The sequence below is a fragment of the Macaca mulatta genome, chromosome 5 (genome assembly GCF_049350105.2).
Source record: "Macaca mulatta isolate MMU2019108-1 chromosome 5, T2T-MMU8v2.0, whole genome shotgun sequence".
Taxonomy (NCBI): domain Eukaryota; kingdom Metazoa; phylum Chordata; class Mammalia; order Primates; family Cercopithecidae; genus Macaca; species Macaca mulatta.
The window spans coordinates 128,400,302-128,424,292 of record NC_133410.1 but is presented as its reverse complement, the minus strand read 5'-3'; the positions used below and the strand labels follow the sequence as shown (position 1 = coordinate 128,424,292).

The following is a 23,991-nucleotide window of genomic DNA, read 5'->3' as shown; positions in this document are numbered from 1 at the left end:
AAGTAAAGACTACTACTTTAAAAAATTGTGGATACAGCGTAGAAGAATGTAGAAGTTAGACTGATTGTATTTAAATGTAAGTATTTAAGTTTCACCACGTAGTGGGCTTACTAGCTATGAGACTTCATGTAAATTATTTAATCTCTCAAAGGCTCAGTTTCTTCATCTGTAGTGGTAGTAGGTTTATAGTAAGAATTAAATGAGATAATGTATATAAAATGCTTCAGAAAATTTCTGGCATGTAGTAAGTACTTAGTAAGTGTTAGCTATTATTTCCGTGTCTATTTGATTTTTTTTTTTTTTTTTTTTTTTTTGGTTTTTGGTTTACATTAGCCTGCAGTGACTCCCATTTAATTCTAAAGCACAGAAATTTATCTTTTCCAATTCCATGTACCTAATTCTGTCATCCCAACAATGCATTAATATACGGTTCATTGATACACATTGTACAAAAAGCCTTAAATGTGTGAGTTAGTCCAGGTCTTCCAAGAAACAGATGCCAAGATTAGATTAAATGTGCAGAAATTTATTAGAGAAAACACCCTGTGAGAACCAGAGGGAAGAAGCCAGGAAAGCCATCAGACCAACACGAAAGTCTGACCCAGAATTAAGTAGAGGAAGAAAGAAGGAAGGAAAGTTGTACAGAAGTATCCTAGACAGCTGAACAGTTCTAAGGAAGGTTTGGCAAGGCTGCTGGGAAGTCCTCTAGCTGAAATTTACTGTGAGAAGAATACTGGACCTCCCGGGATTAGGCCTACTTTAGTGTCTCTAGTGTGCTGTCTTTTTCTCTGGGACCAGCCCTGGTAGAGGTGACCTCAGTGCAAACTTGGTGATGGCTTCCAGAGCACAGCAACGTGAGACATTGGTTAGCTACTCTTTCTGCAATTGGAGCTCTGAGGCACATTCTAAAGGCCACTATAATATTCCCATCATTAAAAGAATGAGATCCATATTCCTTGTATTACACTTTCAAAATTTTTCACTATCTGTCCTAGCCTAACATTTTCAGCCTGAAATCATCATTTTATTCTTGACAATCTGTAACTATTTAGTGTTTCCCAATTACACATAGAACTCTTCCATGTCAGCAATGTGTTTTATACTGTTTTGTTTTGTTTTGTTTTTTCCTGCCTGGAATACTCTACCTTTCATTCCTGATGTTTCTCCTTTAAAAAGTCTCAGCCAGCTGTGAATTCATCTCTCTAATGCTACTTCTTCCCTATTCCACTCCATTTATGTGCTACCTGTCCATCTTCTCCACATGTGTGGTGCTTGCATTGTTACACTGTATCACTTAGGATTAGGCTTGACTGTGGATCATGAAAACCCAAAATAAAAATAGCTTAAACAATAGCACAGTATTATTACTGTCTCCTGTAAAACCCCAGAGGTAGCCAGCTCAGGCTTGGTGCTATAGCTCTGCTCCACAAAGGCCTTGGGGACCAAGACACCTTTGGACTTTCTACCTTACATCCCTAGGGTATGGCCCTTTCCTTAAGGGTCAAGGATGCAGCTCCAGTCATTATATCCACATGTTAAACAGTAGGATGGGGGACAAGGAAAGAAGGGACAGATAGCAGGTATCACCTGTCTCTTAGGAAGGTTACTAGAAGCCATCACAAACATTTACTCTTACATCCTGTTGTCTAGAACTTAGCCAGATGGCAATACTAAGCCACTAGGGTGGCTGAGAAGTGTGGTCTTTATTCTGGGTGGCCATGTATGTCCAGACAAACAGAAGGGGAGGAGAACTACCAAAAGACAACTGGAAGTCTCTGCAGTAGACTCTACCCAAATAGTCCATGTAATTTAAACACATTATTCATTCTGTTTCAGTCTTCTACTAGATTGTAAGCCCCTATGACAGTTACTGACCTGTGTAAGTTTGTCTCCCATATACTGTTAAGGGTGCCTCTAATGGTTAAGGTATTCAATCTGTATTTATTGAGTTTAGGAACTAAAAATTTATCAACATTTCTTATAGAGTAAGAAAGAAACATGGTATCATGTAACTTTAATAAATCTAATGCTCAGTTTTCACTTAAAGTAACCATCGGGAAAACCTAAAAATTTCAGGGAGTTAAATAAGGTATCAGGTATTTGTTGATTTATAACTAGTTTTTCTACTTCTCCTTCTGTATATTAACTAGTGTAAGTCTGAATTTCTGATCTCTGACAAATTGCTTAACCATTTTGGATTTTTTTCTGGCTCCTACTCTTATAATAATGATGATGATAAGAATAATAATGGTTATTGATATGATAATTATCATTTTAAAATAGATTTTACGAGGATACTTACTTCTCCAATGTACTTCCTTCTCCTGGTGGTCACCTTTTCATTTTTCTTCTTTTCACTATAGCTTCTTATTTTCTTCTCTCTAGGCTGCTGCTATTTATAAAATATTTATAGTTTTAAATGTTGTTTTATTAAACTAAACCCTGCATTTATATAACCGTTTCTTGAGTGTCACCCAGATAATATGTGTGAAGTAGGACCTCAGGAGTGTATTAGATCTGATGTATATGATAACTGGCATGCCTTCGCAGACTCTCAGTCTAGTCTCAAGAAATATTCAAAGTTCATTTACTCTTATGTCACTCTTCTGTCATTTCCTTTTCATTCTTTTTCATGTATACATAATACTAGACAAGTGGTCAGTACTTGGTTTGACCAAATTACACTTAAAGTAAAATGTACAACAAAGGGAAGACTGAAATATTTTGACCAGGAACAAGGCCACAGAGTTTGAGAATCTTCATGGAATCACTAGCACTGAAGGACGCCATATGAAACCACTGTCCCAAGAAGCAGCTGGGGCAGGTTGGGTGGGAGGGACAGAAGATAGGCAAAACATTGGAACTTTGGAAACTTAGAGCAAGTGGACATTTTTCCTGAGATGTATGCCGTTGTCACTCAGTATCCTTGAGAAATTGGTTCCAGGAACCCCTGCGGATATCAAAATCTGCAGACACTAAAGTCCCTTGTATAAAATGATGTAGTATTTGCCTATAACTTATGCACATCCACTCTATATTACTTACAATACCTAATACAATGTAAATGCTATTTAAAGAATTGTTATGTTGTACTATTGTTAAAATGTATGTTTTTTTTTTCTTTGACTTATTTTCGATACTGCAGTTGGGTGAATCCAAAGATGTGGACTTGTGGGTACAAGGGCCAACTATATTTTATCTTGAAATGTCTACTATTGTTAGGTTTTCCTACTTCTTTAGTGATATCACAATTAAAATAAGCAGGTCCTTATAGATGGAGTAAATTTCCATAACCTGACCTGCTTTGCTGAATTCATCATCACCACAAGGGAACATACAGAGTTTCCTGATGAAAAAAACACGTTCCATTCTGTTTTCCCTCCCTTGCACTGACACTGTACCCTCTGGCATCAGATTAATCTTTCATGTTCACTCTGTTAAGCAAGGGACTGGAACATAAGTGGTAAAAATATTGTAAGTTCATAAAATTTTTTGAGGAAGATAAATTTTTAATTTTAAAAGTATCATAAAACATCTCAAAGCAGAAAAACTGTGTAGAGAGGAAACTGAACAAAGGGAAAGATGTTAAAGAAGACACGACAAAAAGACAGAAGGAGAAAGAAAATAGACTTGAGAGAAGAGCTTTAAACATTTTTTCTAAGCTGTTTGATTTTTCCCTTGGTCTTAACATATGTAAAATACTGTTTTATTGGGATGGATAGATAAACCAAATAATGAGGAAGTAAAACAAGCACTAGACCTTTGGCATTCTATAATCTGATGAGAAAATAAGACATGAAGGGACATATGAATTTACATTAAATGACACCAAAACTCACCATGCCCATTTGTAATGAGAATAAGGCCATTCACCTTTATAAAACTTGTTGAAAAATTGTGGGATTTTTTTTTTTTCAAAACATTTAAATTATGGTAACTGACAAAGTTGTGAATCGTCAAACACATTTAAAGCTGCATTTTCCATGTAAGTATATATTTTGCCTTATAATTTAAGGCTGGTGTTTTTCTCCCTTAATCATTTATTTAACTATTTGCCTATGCTTTTTTTTTAACTGCACAGAGGGAACTCATATCTGTTATTTTCACAGGGAACATGATGCAAACAAAATCAATTACATGTATGCTCAGTATGTCAAAAATACTATGGAACCACTTAATATCCCAGATGTCAGTAAGGATAAAAGATTTCCCTGGACAGTAAGTAACCCAATTTTAGACTTGAAGCTAGAAGGCTGTTTTCCCATCAGATCTGTATTTACAGTTATTATTCTTAAACTGAAGGACTGGCTCTAGAATTGATTGTTTAGGAATGATCTGTGCTTTCCCTCATCTGAGGAAGGAGAATAAAATAGATCATAACATCTATTGAGAGCTGTACTTGGGTATTTTTCTTTGTACTTTTTTCACCTTTTTAAATATCTATGAATAAGTAACCATACTGTTTTTGAAGTAATTTAGCTATTACCTACATAATGTCAATGACATTCCTTAGAAAATATTGCTAGAGTTTTTGTCTTATTTGCAAAAATTAGTTTCCGTGTGGCTTGAACTGATGCAATTGGTAATCCGTCATAGTGAGTAGCTCTGGGAAAATGGATGTCTGTTTTTCTTGACCTCAAAGCTACAAATATCTTGTTCTCAGACACTGGAAAATTTGAATTATAGTATTTTCTCTCACCTTTCAGGAAAGTATTGCACTTTGAGGCAGCTGCCTTGATTTTGTTATTTGGATGATTTTGTTATTTGGAGACACTGTTAGAACTTTAGCAATATAGCAATAGCAACAGTGGTATTACTAAAGGACAGGTTTGTAACATGGTGCATTTTAGGTGGCATTTAGATTCTGCCCCTCTTGTTAAATTATTAGGGGCATTTACTACACTAGTATAGTAGATACTGTACTTCTACTTCTCTCTTTTTTTTTTTTTTTTACTTATTTTTATATTTTACTTATTATTACTATAAGCTGCTTGGAAAGTTTAAAGTGAAAAAAATCCGATATTTTTAACAAAGTAAAGACATTGCTTTATATTGCATTTATGTGAACTTTATTATAATTTATACATTTTCTGCTTTCCAATGTTCTCTAGCTAATATAAAAGTTGAATATATAGTGCTTTCAAATGTGTCATATAGTTTCTATAGCATCTAATGGACAAATCAATCTCTTTACCATTTTAGCTATTTTGTTCTTTTTATTTCTGTTTAGACTGAAAATACAGGAAATGTAAGCCAGCAGTGCATTAGAAGTTTGCTTTGTACACCTATAAAAAATGGAAAGAAGAATAAAGTTATAGGTAAAGCCTTTCCTTTAACCTATACTCTAAACTTATTTTTAAAAATGTATTCCCAGCTATACTTCTTTCTTTCAAATGTAAAGAATAAAATGTTTAAAAACAGATAAAAATTGGAATGATAGAATAATTAAAATAATTGATAAATACAAACAGACATTTGTTAAATATCTTATAAACTATGGTGTACTTTTATAATTATTATCCTATTTCAGCAGAATTTTTTGTTTAAGAATGATTGATGATGTATTGAAATTTAGTAGACTGCATAAGAGATATCAAGTGATAATGTGTATTGTTTTAGAGTCTTATTTCCTGGATGTTGACTTTTTTAAGAATGTAGTTTAGATTATAGGTTATATTTATTTATTCGTTTAATAAATATTTATTGAGCACTTCACTGTTCTTGGCAGTTGGGATAAATCAATGAACAAAGCAGAAATCCCTGCCCTCAGGAGCTTATGTTCTTAATATGATTATAGAAAAACCTCTACTTCAGGAATGATGGAAGAATGCATTCTCAGAAAAATTGAATGATGTTTCCTTTTATTGACATATTTGTTTCTGGTATTGCAGTTATGTAAAGGTTAAGTAGGATTTTATATGCCAGTCATCCATATTGATGTTTCTGAGATGTAGTAAAAAAGGTCTGGACTGTTAACATTCTCCTAGGAACCTGGAAATAAAGAAAATATGATAACTTTTTAAAGGTTAAATTTAGAATTAAAACTCTAATGGACCAACATTAAGATATATAAATATAACTTTAAAAGTCTGAATACTTTTCCACTTGCAAGATTTGACTATAATTTTATTGAATGAGAGTTTTAGTCAGAAAGAAGGGGCAGAAGGTATCAGTAATGAAAGTAGAAAAAGAAAAGACAGATATTAAAAGTGACTGTCCAAGTTCTGTGCAAGAGTAAAGTAACATTTGTCCCTAACACAGAGATGTATGTGGAGAGTTGCATCAGTGTGCACTGAGTATTCTGACGATATGGTGAGCCTTCACTAGGTGCAATGGATGCATCAGGTTATAGCCAGTAATATCTTTCCTATTCCCAGTCCCTCTGCCTAGAATGCATCCATATTGTGAAAGGGATACATCAGCTTAGTACAATTCAACATTCTATGACTCTGATTTCCCTTGTTCTGATTCCAGTCCCAGCAATCCAACTTGTACTGATTACTTTCTTTTCCAGTGTAGGTTAGCTCATGGGAAGAGAATGCATTATTCATGTCCTCTCAAATATACTGGTTGCCCTGACAGTTGTTTCTTATTGTATGAGCTGGACTTGAAGCAATGGGTTGGAGCTGCAGGTGCTTGTACTTCTGTTTATGGGACAGATCTGTTTCTTTTGGAACATTGATACTATTCTGGTTTTATAAATCAGCCTTGTCAACTTAGTTACTGAGACTCCACCCCAGCAGTCTTCAGTATGCTAATCTAGTGCCTAAGCTCTAGGGTCACTCCTGACCCTGGTGAATTGTACATTAAAGCTGCTTAGAAACCAGCATGCCAACCCCCTGCTGGGCGGTTGAGTCAACTTTTCTACAGTTCTCAGAAAAAAGTGAAGGCTAATGAATCTGTGAGATCTTTTTAAAAGATTGTCACTGATCAGATCTCTAACATAAGCAATAAAAGAAAACTGCCAAGGGCGCCTTACAATGTGATACCAAGTAAATGTTATAAAATTTTATTTCGCCCCGGTGTGTGGGGCCTATCATGGGGAAGGGGGAGGGGGGGAGGGATTGCATTGGGAGTTATACCTGATGTAAATGACGAGTTGTTGGGTGCTGACGAGTTGATGAGTGCAGCACAGCAACATGGCACAAGTATACATATGTAACAAACCTGCACGTTATGCACATGTACCCTAGAACTTAAAGTATAATAATAATAATAATAATAAAAGAAAAAGAAAAAAAAAAAAAGAGCAAGGTGCAGAGGTGTAATGGCAGTAATGAAGTGAAGTTTGAGAGATTCCTCATTCTTGGGAAAAGCCTCCTATAAGTTTAATTTATATTGTTTTAGTCAGGCACTAGCAAAATGAAGTGAAAAATTTGTCTTCAAAAAAAAAAATTATTTTGTAGGGAGGTCAAGGGGAAAACTATATTATAAATGTTATGCTGTTTAAAATGCTTTTTTATAAGTATGAAGATTTACTACAAGCTGTCTTTGGCCTTTGAAAATGTGAAATTAAATTCCAGAAGGAATGCATTATTTACTAGTAAGTTGTCACAGGAAGGAAAGCAGAGTGGCAGCTTGCTCCATCGAGTCACATCTTCACTTTTCCCCAGCAGCATTTCTTTGGAGTAATAACTGGGAATGGGGAGTGGCTGGAGGAAGTTACGCATCAGGCCCCTTTGTCACTTTATGTGAAGGTAAATGAGAGCGAGTTAGGCAACATGGAAAGAGCACTGGACTAGGGGTCGGACTCACAGCACTGTGTTAGCGCCACTCATCTTCAGCCACACTTATGGGCACATTACTCACCTCTGTGGAGTTGAACTTAGTAATTTTTCAGATCTGTTCAAAATTCACATTCGGTGATCCTGTCACTGTGTCAGACAAGTAAGCAAAAAATAAAAAATGACACAATCAGACTTCTCTTGGCGTGTATTTTGTATCACCCTACTTGATGACAGAGCCAAAAGTAGGCAAATGTTGATTTTGGAGAGAAAAATTCCTTGTAAATAAAAAGAAAGGAAAAAGAAATGATTTCTCTAGTCAGATTTTGTGTGGGGTGAAGGGAGGTTCTCAAGTAGATCCCAAATATAAGGGGGAAAATTTCCAGTGTTCCCTGCTGCTTTACAAGAGTGACAAAACTAAGAATTTGATTTCTGGACTATACTTATGTATCTCTACAGTTGCAGCATGGAAAATGTCATGGTTGTGGATAATTTGTCTTACATGTCATAGACCAGATTCCACTATTATGTAATTCTAATAGAGAATCCCTATAGAGTTACATGCAGAAAGACAGATGGACACATGTGTTTTTTGTAATCTTCTTCCTTCCTCTCATTTTTTCCATTACTGACATTTAGATGGAATTATAGACATTAGACCACTATGGGGCCTGCTGTCCCATCACATTTATTCCCTGAGGTATTGTTTCCTGTCAAATGTTTTCTTAGTGCTCTGGCTAATACACAGTGTTTCCACTACTTTGCTTCCAATACTTTTAAGGAAATGTATTTCTCATTGAACGTTCAATTATTTTAACTAATTATTTTCCCTACTTATTATGCTAAATATGCCTTTTTCCCATATCATATTTACCAGACATTTTAATGCCTATTTTTTCCATATCAATTTCAGGATAAATTTTCCAGAAATTAGTTCTATTCCCATTGAATTTTTTTTTTTCAAAAACAGATGCTTAGAACATCTCCACTTTAAATAGCTTGCTTTTTCATCTCCTTATTAATAAAGAAAAGCATAAAAATAAAAATTACAGTGCTGTACCACACATTGTTTGACAGAGAAATATGAGAAATAAATATGTATTTGTAAGCTGGTTACTGTCTTCATCCTTTCTCATGTACACTGTAAGAAGGTTCTGTTTTTTACTTCCACAATGAATTTTCTAAGTCTCTTACACTTTCAAACTTGTTCTGTTAGCCTATTTGAACTGGCTAAACACCTACATCATTCTGATGCTCCAAATGGCACGTTTTAGTTCCTTTCTATCAATAAAATTTGGGAGACCCGCATGCCTGCAGAATTTTTTTGAGTAGGCCTCAATAAATTTTTGAATCATTGATTGTCACTGCTGCATCATCTTAGCTTACTCTGTTAATTTATTTTGGCTTTATTTAATGAATTACTCAGGGTTGGACCTTTAAATAGGTGAATGCGTGGAGAGATGAGCTGCTCTTCTGTGTGTTGCAGTAGAATTCCAAGGCATAAATAAGTATTCTAATGTTATGTCAGCTTAAGTTTGACTAATACTTCATTTTACTTTTCATATTAAATTTTATCACTTGGCAATATCACTATCTGTTCATTTGTTTATAATTGTACATTGTCTTCCATGGTATACATTGCTCGTATTACTTAAAGTATCTAGATTTTTTCTCAGAGAACTGTAAATTATGCTTAGTTATAATAAGTGCAAGGAAATAAGACTGTAGGGTATAAGGGCAGTAATAGGTGGAAGAAAATTAGAAAAAAATGGAATTAAGATATTATAGTTTAGAATTATAGAAGTGAAGATCTATATAATAAAAATCAGTGTAAGGATGACAGCTTTAATAATTGGCTGAAGAAAGACAAAAATAAGGAAAACTTTTTAGTAGCACTAGAAAACAGAGAAGTAGTCTTTAGTGGATCAGAAACACCAAGGAATTCCTGGAACCTGTGAAGTATACGTCATTTGTAAAGACACATTTTATACAACATGGGCAAAAATTGAATAGGGATAACAATATTTCTATCAAACAAAGTAGAATTTATGGTAAAGCATAATGTAAAGAATCACCTTTCATTGAGTAAAATTAAAACTCACAGAGGAAAATGTCATTGCCGTGAATGCTAATAAACTAAATAGCATCGTTGACATACAAAAATTAAAACTGTTAAAAATACACGAAGAAATGGACAAAATGATCATCATAGTGGGCCTGAAGTATACTTGTCAGCGTTAAATTATAGGAAAAAATAAACATTAGAATTGATAAAAATTAAGTGGATTTAATTGACATATATAGCTTTACTTTCGTGTTTCAGAATTTAAAAATACAGATTATTCTCAAATATGTGTCAGAAATCAAATATTGATGATATGCAACACAAAGTCAGTCATTTCTGAAAAGCAGAACTATTGGCCACTTTCATAGATCACAGTGCATTAAAACTGTTCATATATAACAAAAAGATAAATTGGAAGGAAAAAACTCACTTAGAACCTGAAAAGCATTCTCCTAAATGACAAAGAAGAAATCAAAAGTCATAATTAAATTATAGCATTTTAGAAAATCTAAAAATCATTAAGAAGTGAATACATTTCTGAAATGATTAAAATCTAGTTCATTTAATTGTTCTATCAACATAACATAAAAACTCAAGGTACATGGTCAAAGCTATACTCAGAGGAAATTATGTAGCTTTAAGTATTTTATTATTATTAAGAAATAATGAAAAAATTTTAACTAAGCATTCAACCGTAGAAATTAGAAAAACAGCACCTTTCTCTTTCTCACTCTGCTGCCTTCCCCAAATAAATATATACATGAGAAGAAAGAAAGTAGAAGAAAAAATTGAAAAAATAAACTTATGAAATGGGAAGAAATAAATAAGAGATAATGGGCAAACACAATAATAATAGAGAAACCTCCAACAGATAATGAGGATATTAAGAGAGAAATGCAACTAGTAATGAGCATGGGAATGTAACTACAGATACTGAAGACATTTTAAAAGATACTTGATAATACAATGTAGCAAATAGGAATTAACGTTTGGTGAAATTGAGAATTTCTATAAAAGTTGGTTGTAACCAATACTAACTTGAGAGGATTTTAGAATTGTTCATGGGAGTAATTGAGAAAAAAATTGTTATTTAAAAAAAAAAAAGCTATTGCCCAAGGAAATTCTAACCAAAGCAATCAGAAGGCAGGCATGGTTGAAATAAGATGAGACACAGAAAAAAAGGAGGCAAAATAAAATAACTTACAAATTATATTATTGTTAAATGGAAAACCCAGAAAGAATTAGCTGAAAGTACCTGGTCTAGTAAGAGTTTTATAAGAAGCCTAATTATCAAATTATTAAAGAGAAATAATTTTAATATATGCCAAGACAAATTTGTTAGAAAACAATGGGAAAAAAATACCCATTTACTATAGTAACAAAGAATAAACTTGGCCAGAAATATATGCCATCTATATGAGGAAAGCTACAAAATTCTGAGTGATTTAAAAATCATTAAGAAGTGAATACATTTCTGAAATGATTAAAATCTAGTTCATGAGATATCAAGTCTCCCCAGATTAGATTTGCATCAATTTTAATATGTATCCTTGTGAGATTTGGATGGGAGTGGGGAGGTTGTTCCTGATCAACATTTACAAACATTGATAATACTTACAACTAGAGGTGTAAAAAGAATTATAGCTGATGGTTATTGCCCTTTCAGAAATTAAATTTAGATTTAATTCAGAAATTAAAATGATATAAAAGTAAAATAATTAAAAGTATGGTATAGGTGCTAAAAGACATGCCAAGATTGATGAAACAGAACAGAAAGTCTAAATGTAGACCCACAATCTGGCATATATAATTGTGTTATTGTATATAACAGAGTAGGGTGTATTTCGTTATTTTTAAGTAAGATACTTTTGAATGAAAGACACCACTTTATGTATCTCCAAGAAAGTAAAATATGACTTCAATTTACTATGACAAGCTATTGATCATAACGTGCATACTGATTTCAAAAATATTAAATTGTGGAAAAAGTATGTAATAGTTGAAACAAATATGAATTTAGTATATGGTGACAATTCAGATCATCAGAGAATGGATAACTGGTCAGATGTTATAAGACTCCAATAGCAGTTAGGGGAAAAAAATTAAGTTGGATTATAAGATTAAATGTAATACATGTATAAAAGTACTAGGGAAAATACGGGTTTATATATCACATTAAAATGAGGAAGGCTGTTTTAAAAGCAAGGCACTATAGTTGAATATTGTAAGGATAACTATTTTGGCTCCTTAAAAAATTAAATATTTTATATAGCAAAAACCTCTCCAAATTAAGACAATTGACAAATGAAAAGTGCAGAAACGAAAGTATTTGCAAGATAGGTGAAAAAGGTACATTTTATACTTTAATAAGGCAGGCTGCTAATTTTGGAGTTCATGTTAGGTGGTAGAGAGGACATAAGACTGCAAGCAGGGTATAAGCATTGACCCCCTGTTCTGCCAAAGAGCCAGGAGGAAGACTGGTTGGTAACAACATCCAATCCCTGTAATTATGGAAAATAAAATATAACTTTAATTTTATAAGCCATCTAGTCCCTTCAGCATAATTTCCAGAGGTGCCTTCAATGCTAACCAGCTCTCAGAGCTACTGTGGTGACCACATTTTGAGTACTTTATGAACTCTATAATATTAGGTAGCACTGATAGTTTGCTGTCTAACTTCACTACTTCTTGGTTTTCCCCTAATGTTTTTGAATATTGTCTTAATTTACGATTACACTTATTAATGGATTTTTGCTGAATGGTTCTCTTTTATTTTTGGTTTGGCATTAAACATTTCATTTTTAAATATAAATGATTCTGAGTTTGTATGGTTTATGAGTAATGTGGCATCTCAAATTTCCAGTTTTAAATTTCATTTTTGTACTCCTTACTCTTTTAGATCATTAAGGAAGAAGTTGTGAACACTCTATCTGTAAATGTGCCCAGGTTTTTAGTTTTCTTAAACAGGGAACCCCATTTGTTATAAACCTTCTTTTTCTTGATAACTTTTTGTTTTAACATGGGTATTTTTGCTTGATATAATTAAACTTTCTGAAGAGTGTAAAGAGATCGATGGGATTATCATGAATGCTATTTAAATATGGCTGTTCATATCACTTTCAAAAGAGAATTAATTTATATGCCTAGATGGATGGTTTGTCTTCAGTACCCATTTGTTGTTGTTGTTGTTGTTGTTGTTTTCCCCAGAGCTTAACTCTGTGTCTATAGATCTATATCTATAATGGTGGATCATAACATGGATATACTTTAGCTGTTCTGCTCTGAGCTGTATTTGTTACAGCAGAACCTTGATATTTCTACACATAACATTCCATTTAAAGGACTTGCGAACAATTCCAAAGGTATAATTTAACGACTCTTAATATATTCATTCAGTGAATTTTGACCAAGGCATAGATTTGAAGTACTGTACTAGAGAGACACTTAGCTAGGTCATACGCCTCGCAGATTACTTGGTATTCACATAACCCCTCTGTGTCGTACTTTTCTTGCTATACATGTAGTAATTCTTAGGAAGTAATTTTTAAAATCTTGTTTATGAAAAAGGCTATCGAGTAGGAGAAAACTTTGGTAAAACTGAAAGGCAATTGCATTGCGATGTGAGGATAAGGGCATGAAACGTGACTCTCAAGAAAATATGATTTGGGAGACAGAAGCCTGTGTAAACAGTTCCATATTTATAATTTGGGGATTCACAAAGGTTGGAGGACATAACCCTTGGTTTTGTTTTTGTTTTTTGTTGTTCTTGTTGTTTTCTTCCACACACAGGATATATACATTTAAGATAATGAATGCTGATTGCCATTTAGTATATGGCTTTTACTTGCAGTGTCCAAATTCATTATATCTTGTTTAAAGTTTCCCTTGACTATGGAATAATTGATAGAAAAGTAACTTCTGCAGCACTAATGCTAATAGATAAGCATATAGATATCTTTACTGTTTAAAGTAGATAAACAAACAAAAAGAGCAAAAAGGGGAGTCCAGATCATTTATAGTATGAAAAGTAAAGAAAGTGAACATTGATGGTGGTAAAGGAGCTTAATGTGCAACCATCTTCCAGACTCTATGAAATCCTTTTGTGCTCCAGGAAAAATAAAGGATAATAGACTATTACAGTCTTCATGGGAAACTAGTTCAGTCAGAGCCGCAATTCTACATTCTTTCATTAATTCAGAAAACATTTTTTTAGTTCCTACTATATGCTAGGCATTTTGCCAGCTGAAGAAATGGAGCTGAATAAAACAAATAAAACTCTAAGCCCAAGATACTGACAGTCTAGAAAGAGAGATAGAAATAAAATTTGCTATGATACACCAACTGGTCATGTTAAGGGAACAGAAAAATGCCTGCCTCACGTGTAAGTTAGAGGCCTCCTGGAGCTCACTGTGAAGGAGGTATAGGGATCAACTGGTGAGGCAGGAGGGAAGGCAGTGGGGAGCAGTGCACATCTGTGGAAAAGCATGAGCAGAGGTGTGGGCAAGCCAAGATGCAACCAGGGCACTGCTAGCAATGATCTGACAGGTAGTATGGCAGTTGAGAGTGGCCCTTGTGGCAGGCTGAGCTGGAGACTGAATTTTACACCCACACATACCAGCTAAGTGGCTTAGAGCAAATGATGTAACCTTTCTGAGATTCAGTTTCCTCATCTGTAAAATGAGGATGGTCACATCTGCCTCACAGAATAAATTGTGAAGACTAGAGATCATGTGTCTACCAAAGTATTTAGCACAATGTGTATCCCACAGTGGGCACATGGTGGAAGTCTGTTATTATATACTCAGAGACAGAAATGATAAGGACTTTAACAATACTTTGTTTACACAGAGGTAGGCTGGGTCATCGGAGTGAGGTCACTCCTCACAGAGACCACTAGGCTCAGAAACTCATAGAACAACCACTTCAGTGAAGATGTTGATGTTCCTAGATTTATCTTAATGTTCCATTTATGTTGGCTACATGTTTGACTTTTATTTCTAAGTAGTCATTTTTATTTGCATACTTATTTGCAGCATCAGAAGTTTTCTGCAAATTTGATTCTCCTGGATACAGAGGCGTAGATTTGAAATTTGAGACTTCCTATGTCAGTTGCCTCCTTTCTGCATTCTATTTTGTGTGTATGTGTGTGTGTGTATGTGTGTGTGTGTGTGTGTGTGTGTATTTAAACTTCTGGTTTCTCAGTAAGGAAAGGAGATCTGTTTGACCCAAAATTCTGATGTACATCAGAATTGTTCTCTTGGCAAGTGTACAAAAATCCAATTAGTTTCCAAAGGACATATTGTCTTTGGGGACTCAACTGATCTAAAATTCGTGACTGAGTCTGGAAGAAAATAGTACTCTAGGATTTTTTGAATGCCAGCAATGTACATTTTGAACTACGTGAAACTAGTTCTCATATAAATTCTGTTTACTTCTCTAGTTTATATTTGTGGGGGTTAATTTGCTTATTTTGACACACTAAGCATTCCTAAGAGAAAAGTATAAGACAGTCTTTGGGTGTGTTTGTTAAAATCCACAAAAACGATGATAATCAACAATAACATTTGCTCAATCTCTTGGATTGTTATAGGGGTTTGCCAACTTGTTAATAAGATGGAGGAGAATACTGGCAAGGTTAAGCCTTTCAACCGAAATGACGAACAGTTTCTGGAAGCTTTTGTCATCTTTTGTGGCTTGGGGATCCAGAACACGCAGATGTATGAAGCAGTGGAGAGAGCCATGGCCAAGCAAATGGTCACATTGGAGGTGGGTGAAGTTTAGGGACCTCTCACTCCAGACAGCCAGACATTTAGCTTTGACCTTTCCCTCATAATCACTCATGGCGTGTGTGTGTTCGGTCATTATGTCCTCACCAAAATTATGTGATTCAGATGATGAGATCCTTATTATCCTCAACTAAAGAGTGAAAGAAATAAGACTCAAAATATTTAAGAAACTTGTCAAATATCATATAACCAAACCACAACTCAGGATGTTTATCCCTTTAGGCCTTTGCTTTTTCTGTAGAAAGCTATATTGACTTTAATAACCATTGACACAGATAACAACTGCCACTTATCTGTCCCTTTCCCATTGCCTGAGCCTCCCCATCTTTCTGTGAGAACAGTTGTGAAAAAAAATTAAAAACAAACAAACAAACAACAACAACAAAAAACAGAAACCCTAGGCACTCTTAAGAGAATTAGAAGTGAGGAAAAGAAAAAATAAAATCAACGAAAAGCAGGAAGAGTTTTAACTCCTGGAATCATCTGAGAAACTATTTCAAACTACAAATTTATATACCCTACTTCTGAAAGTTCTGATTCAGCAAGTCTTGGGTAGAAGCTCGGAATCTGTATGACTACCAAGCTCCCCCAAGTGACTGAAGGTGCAGGTAGCGAATGAAGAAATCACTGGCTCCCAGGGACTGACCGAGGAATGCTCTTTCTCACAAAGGACCGGCCAACTCCAACAGGGTCAGTCCTTTCTATGTATGTTTCACTAACTGCCTTGAAATTATTCAATTGATGTAACATGGAGATTTCTTATCTAGTTGAAATTAGAGAAAATCAGTGTTTGGGATATAATAACATTTCCCTCAATCTCTCTTAAGTACATAACTAACCTAAAGAGCTAGAGGGACATATGTTATATAAAATTTACCAGATAGTACCCTTTACTTTCTATGCCAAATATATTATACTAATAGGTTTGCTATAGTATTATATAAAAGACGTTCAATCATAAACCAGTGGACATCTGTTTCAAGTATATATGTACACATATACACAAAAGTATATATTTCAAATATAGTTTCAATTAGGTACATGTACACATGTACATATGTGTACAAATAGCTTTAAATATACATATACACATATATACATATATCTGTGTATGTGTTTATATATTTTATATATAATATTTAATCTAATTTTTTCAGTTCCATGGTTTCTCATTGAAAAATTGAATCTAAGCTATCAATTAGAAGTTATTTCTTTTTTTTAATGCTTTATTATGGAAAGTTTCAAATATATACAGAAGTAGAGAGAACAGCTTAATAAGCCCTCACGTCCTCATGATCCATTCAGTAATTATCAACCCATGGCCATTATCACTCCATCCATTCCCACCTCACTCCTCTGCACTTCCCTTCCCCTCCCATTGGCTTAGTTTGAAGCAATCCCACACTTTGTATTACTTTGTTCAAAATCTCTGAATATTTTCCTGATTGAGACTTACTTCTATCTTCGTAGCTCTCCTTCAGTTAATTATATGGATAATTAGGCTTTTACCTAGTATAAAAAGTTTTTTATTTCAGGTCATATGTGAAGTCATTTCTATGATCATAGATACAACTTTGAAAAAAATGGTCCTTTCTTTATGAGGCCATTGGACAAAAGCCAAGGGCACAAATCCCTCAGGTCTTCAAAAGATAGTGAATTATTTTGACTTGGAAATTGTGATCATTCTAATAACAATAAAACGATGACAATAAAAATAACTAAATTTATCAAATGTTTCAAGTGTATTCTAATGCTTACATGTATTAAAACAGTTAATCCTTATGCCCCATGTGTAAGATGTTATTTTTATCTTTTGTGTGTGATAAATTTTTTTTTAACTTAGAATTTATTGTGTCATTTCTTTATTCATATATCCATGTTGCACTGCACTTGTTAATATTAGTCTAATTCATGGTCACAGTCTTACCTTTTCTTGGGGAACCACCACTATGGTCTCAGTAGCAACAGGTTATAGCCATGACCCATCAATTTCACATGTACAGGAGAGAGCAGTTATGAGTTTCTTGAGGTTTCCTAGTGATTAATGGTTCAAATGGCAAAAAAGATGCAATGTAGTGCAGTATTGTAACAGTTCTAAATCATAAGATGGTACAAATATGTATCATTTGGCTTTAAATTTTTCATTACTTAAAATTTTAAAGACTGGTTGAAGAAATACTGGTTTGGGTTGCTGAATTACCTTACTCACCATTTAAAGTCTGAAAATGAGCTACCTTTTCATCAATGATTTTTAAGCTTTTGGGTTTTTTTTTGTAAATCTGTGTAGTCTCTGTCAAAAATGAACTTTGAAAAAATATGCTTTCAAAGCACAATAGGTATTTTAAATACAACCACTACTTTGGTTTAAAAGAATGTTTTAAAAAAATCGCTTTGCAGTTTGAGTAGCCCTTACATGAAATGCTTGGGACCAGAAGTGTTTTGTATTTTGCATTTTTTTTCAGATTTTTGAAATATGTGCATTATACTTAATGGTTGAGCAGTCCAAATCCAAAAATCTCAAACCCAAAAATGTTTCAAAATCCAAAACTCTGAGCAGCAGCATGACACTCAAAAGGAAATGCTCACTAGAGCATTTTGGATTTCAGATTTTTAGGTTTGGGGTGCTCAACCTGTACTTAGAAATGATGACTTTTGACAATGGAAATTCAGTTAATAAGCCTGATTTTTTAACTCTACTAAGTAATGGAACGTGTATAGGTTAGGAATTGAAAGCTGGGTCCTAAGTCTCCTTGTCCTCTCACTAAGTGTGAGCTTACAGCCAAATCATGAGACTCCCTGAGCCTCAGTGTCCTCAACTGTCAAGGGATGGCTTTACAGGCCAGCACTACTCTCTTCTCAGCTCTTGAATTGTAGGAGTGTAAAGGGATCCTTAAATCTGTATGACTATGTCCCAGGCATCCAGTTTTTCTGTGTGAATTCTAGAATGGTTACAGGCCTCATCTGAGAGCCACTTCTAGACTACTTTCTTTCCAAATATTAACATCAAAATGTCAGATTATGCAAAGATTTTCCCTTTAATTCTGTACACAAGCAAAAATAACTAAAGGTCAATATTGTCTTAAAAAACAAAACAAAACAAAATAAATTTTCTGCCAAGTTTGAGCCAAAAGTTATTTCTAGGCTGGCTTATAAATAATGTGTTTGTTATAGCAATAATGTCAGAATGGAAGTTACAAGAGTTTTCTTTAAACGTAGGGAGTATAACTTTTTGTTTTCCAAAACAAGCGATGGAATCTAAATCTGGGTTTTTCACTGTTGAAGAAAGCAGCAAACAAGATTTGGCATTCTGAGGATTCTAATGATCTCTCCAGGAAGATTTAGCAGATTTCCAAGCTTGGAAGTTCTAGTCTACATTTGGTAGTTCTCTCCTGTGTAACCTGGACTTCTTTTCCTACCCTGTAGGTTCTGTCGTATCATGCTTCAGCAGCAGAGGAAGAAACAAGAGAGCTACAGTCGTTAGCGGTAATTCTTTTTCATTTTAAAAATTGCTAATTTCAGACACCAAATCTAGCCAAATTTGGTAAATATTTAGATAGATACTCATAAAAATCTTTAATTAACTCTGCTTTCTTGCAGGGATACAAAGTCACTGATAATACAAAGCAAAAGTCATTAAATAACTTATATTGACTGTGTAATACAGTGTATGATTCTGATACTGTTTTCCAGTAATTGTTATAATCATTACATCTTTTTGGGGCCAAAATTAATTTTACTTTTCTTTTAGTTCCTGGGGAAATGGGGACCATGAGGTGGTTGTTTGGCTAGGGTAATAACAAAACAATTTATAGTTTGTTACTGATACCTGCTCTGTATTATCAAGAATTGAGAGTGATTTTAATTTCTGACCATACGGCTTATAAAATGCTGTTTGAAATTGGGGTCAAATAAGGTCAGTTCCTGAACTCTCTTTGCATTATTTAGCACACAATGAGAGAAAAGCACATAGATATGTAAGTAGATGTATGTTGTAGGTCTTGGTTTGGAATGGCTTGGTTGAGATTAATGAAAATTTGAGGCACTTTAACACTTTACAACCAAGGTTGTCCTCCTGTGTTTAAATGTATTTGTGATGACATAGGTTAAGGGCCATGTGAGATGTGACAAGAGTTATGTAAGGAATGGGAAAAGTGTGAACAGATCATCGAGATTCTTTTTCTGTCATCCTCATCATAGTTTGCCACATGCTAAACTCTTTGTGCCCTTACGTCCATCTTCTCATGTAAACTGCACAACTGTGTTCTCATGTAAACTTCATAACTATGTTATGAAAGCCACACTGAAGCCTGGAGAAGCCCAGTGACTTGCTCAAGTTCACTGCCATGCAGTGGAAGAATGAGGATACAAGTTCACCATCTAGAGCTTGTGCACAGAACACTGTGCTGAGACAGGAAAGAAGATCCAAATATTTTGACTTTGGCAATTCAAAGAATGATGATGACATTAATTCATTAAAGTGGAAATATTAAGATGAATATTAAGAATCACATGATTCAGTCTTTACCCTTCATAGCTGCTCCTCCACTCTCTTTTACACAAACCATTGTAATTTTCGAATAGTCTGTATTCATTTCTTCCACCATTTACTTTTACCTTTTGCAGTTTCACTTCCCTGAAACTGTAGGTTTGATTTAGGACAAGATAAGTTTGAGGTGCTGGTTGAACAACCAAGTGAACGTCTTCAGCAATCAGAAAAGGCAGGACTCGAGCGATGATGGGGTGGTGTTTAGAACTAGAGGTGGAGATTTGGTAGTTAACATCCCATGGTAGTGAAATCATAGGGGTGCATCAATTGGAGAAAGTGCAGAGAGGTAGGGAAAGACTGAGAACAGAACTCCTGTGAATATAGGCTTAGATGGAAGGAACAGGAAAAGAAAACAGCTAAGAAGGTAGAGAAGTGGTACTTAAACAAGGAGGAAGATTTAGGATAGTGCAGTGGCACAGAAGGCAAAATAAAGCAGTTTCAAAAAGGGAGGAGATCTCATCAGTGGTAGGAAGGTTGAGAAATACGAGGATTGTGAAAAAACTGCTGTGGATTCGTTAAGTGACTATTGAGAAAGCAGTTTCAGGGAAGTGAAACCGCAAAAGGTAAAAGTAAATAGTGGAAGAAATGAATATAGACTATTCAAAAATTATAGTGTTTTGTGTAAAAGAGAGTGGAGGAGCAGCTATGAAGGGTGTTGCCTGAATCATGTGAAGTTTTTTATTGTTTGGTTAGGTTTTGAATGTGTGAGCAGACATTGCTCACAAGCAAGAAAGGCAGAATGTTCTTAGACAAAGGCGAAGGCACAGGAGTCGGTGTGAGACTGACAATGCAAGACAGTGAAGACATAAGGACCTTGAAAAGGCCTAGGCATGAAAGAGCAACATTTCTTTTGCCCAAACAAGAGGATACAGATAATAATAATAGCTACATTTGTTGAGCACTTCCTGTATACCGAGCATGTTTTAACTTCTTTTTGTGAGTCAACTAAGTTTACTGAATCCACAACCTACATGGTCAGTATTGTTAGCAGTTTCTAAGAGAGAATTTGTGGCTTAGAGAGTTTCGATTGTGCTTCTCAGGATCTCATTAGGTTGTAAGGAGGGAATGGTGCCAGTACTAAATCCAGGCAGTCTGGATCCAGAGCCCACACAAGATTGCACAGCACAGGAGAGAGAGTAAGTTAGTCAGGAACAAAGTAAATTGAGAACTTGTAAACATTCTCAGTTAAATCCATGAGTAAGAAACTGAGTCATTTGCCAGTGAAACTGAGTTAACTGCCAAGAAAAACAATTCTAGGAACTTTAGATACTAATTTTACCTGAAAGGTTAAGGTCCTTTTTGGGTTAACCTCATATGGAATTGTCTGTATTTATTTTGTGTGTTGATGACAGTGTTTGAAGTAATGAGCAGTGTTTCAATTATTTACAAAGCTTTACAGGTTTAAAGTATTATTCACCTCAGGCTTAACTGGCCCATTTGTCTATTCTTCCTAGAAGGATGTAGTTTTCAAGCAATATGTTTGGTGATTTGGAAATTATCTACATATTGAAGTGCCTGCAGGCACTGTAGGGTAATTTCTAAAATGAAGGTGAGGGTTACACTCTACCATTATATGTGTTGTTCTAGGTGAAAAAAAAAAATAAAGCAAGTAATTTCTAAAAATTATATTCAAGTTTGTTTTTCACTTTGAAAATAGTAGTCTTTCAGAAAAATCTGAAAATTATTTTCTCAATTACGTTCATAATTTTAGCAAGAGAAAAATACTTCGGAATAACTGAAAATTACTGTATTGCAGTATTGTTCAAAACCAGCTGTTGTTGCATTCAGAAAATAGATTTCTGGCAGCTGCATTGATAAATTTAGGGTTATATAGCTTGTAGGTCAAGTAATTCACTTAAATTGGTTGAAATTCAGCAATTGATTTCAGTTCTAGTTTTCTGTCAACCAAATAAAAATTCCTGTACAGCCCTAGCTACACAGGTGTTTGTATCATCCAGCAATCACCAAAATTGCTGTCATTTGTCTGATTATCTCAATTTAAAACCTAAAATAAATGGAAAAGCTATCAAATATTTCCTTAACTTTTATTTTAACAAATTTATTCTTAAAAGAATTAAATCTACTAAATATTTATACCTGTATCCACATAAAGTTCTCCAGTTGTAACAAAGTAATTAGTGGATAGGAAATTCAGAATCCTTATTTTTTCCACTTCTGTTGCTTGAGTGTTTTATCCCATTATAAATCTAACATTCTCTTGGCTTAAAATCGGGTGTAGCATAAATTAGGCATTAAACTGAGCATTTTGCCATATACCTTTTAATGATCCTTAGTTGCAAGTTGCTGAGATAATAATAAAAGGACCCCAGTTAACCTATTATGGTATTAGAAAGTTAATTAATTATCAGAATATAATAAGCGTTTATTTATTATCTGAACAACTAGGAAGTAAATATTTGATTCATTGATTGACTGACAGCCTTTTTTGCCTTCTGTAGGAGATCGGTCAGGGTGGCGGGAAAAACTGTGGAAAGATGCAAACCTTCTTGGAAGGCTGGGAGGTTTTATAAAAGCTTCAGAAAAGGATTTGGCTGAAGGCAGCCAGATTCTCTTATCTGGTGCCTAAAAGCTTAGGTTAGATAAAAAGGGGGTAGGGGCGACCATGTTAATTACCTACAAGTGTATTGACTCAAGGCCTGTGTCATTAAATCTGTACTAAATAAATGCCCGCAGCATCAGCTTGTCAGGGCTGTGGCTGCTACAACTCTTTCTGTGGGTAACCTGGTCCCCTGGCCCGCTCTTCCATTGGATATCTGTGTCAGAGTGCATTTTCTCATCCGTCGCTCTGTCAGGGTCTGCGAGTCAGACCCAGCAGCCTTCCTTTCTTGTTAGAATAGTAAAATATATATATTAGGGTTTGCTTTTATAAAATAGCTTCTCATTTTTGTCACGGAGTCAGTGCTGATTCAGTTCAGTCCTTATAGCTTAGCTGACCATTTAGGCAGTATTTCTTAGGCCAGAATTTTCCTCATCTTGACCTTAACCTTTCAGAGCCAAAAACTTCATATGACCCTGTCTTGATCAGGCATGTGTGTGATTGCTGCAGTTGACAGCAGTAAGGGCCAGAGACAGGTACCTGACCCAAATCTCTGATGCCTAACACTTGATCAGTGTTACGGCACTGATCAAGTTCCTTATGTCAAGATGACCATCATATTCCTTCACTTTCTGAAAACTCTGCATGGATGGCCAGATTATAAATGGAAAAATTTTGAGCAGCTAATTTAACAAAGAAGTGTTGGCCCTACTATCTTGATAACCACTATCACTGAACTGTAATTACCTATGGCATCCAGTAAGGCAGTGGTCCCCAACCTTTTTGGCACCAGGGACTGATTTTGTGGAAGACAGTTTTTCCAGGGGTTGGTGGAGGGGTGGGGAATGGAGACATAGTGAGTATGGGAATAGTTTCGGGATGAAACTGTTTGACCTCGGATTATCCGGCATTAGATTCTCATAAGGAGCATGCAACCAAGATATCCCTTGCATGTGCAGTTCTCACGCTCCTATGAGAATCTCATGCTGTCACTGATCTGACAGGAGGCGAAGCTCAGGCAGTAATTCTCACTCCCACTGCTCACCACGTCCTGCTATGTGGCCTGGTTCCCAACCAGCAACGGTCGGGTACCAGTCCACAACTCAGTGATTGGGAAGCCCTGAAGTAAGACATCATCTTCCTCAAACAGTCCTAGAAATCCTCTGCAACAATACTTTGGACTTTCTGTACACCATCAATTGAGATACTGATTTTTGTAGACATATGTAACATTAACTGGGCTACATGTTTTTCACATTGGCAAGACTTATTAGATTTTCTGTTTGATTCTTCCTGCCTTCATGTGACAAGCT

At 34.9% G+C, this 23,991-nt stretch overlaps 1 protein-coding gene across 3 annotated transcripts in view; it reads left to right on the top strand.

Annotated features, from left to right (window-relative positions):
- The window catches only part of PDE5A (phosphodiesterase 5A), a 129,752-nt gene that overhangs the window by 65,646 nt on the left and 40,115 nt on the right, over window positions 1-23,991 (top strand). For all 3 annotated transcript variants that reach the window (XM_001099652.5, XM_001099444.5, XM_001099553.5), the window contains exons 8-11: window positions 4,110-4,218; window positions 5,231-5,318; window positions 15,380-15,555; window positions 18,999-19,058. In XM_001099652.5, coding sequence (XP_001099652.2) covers window positions 4,110-4,218; window positions 5,231-5,318; window positions 15,380-15,555; window positions 18,999-19,058 — 433 coding nt within the window. The remainder of the gene's footprint in view (window positions 1-4,109; window positions 4,219-5,230; window positions 5,319-15,379; window positions 15,556-18,998; window positions 19,059-23,991) is intronic.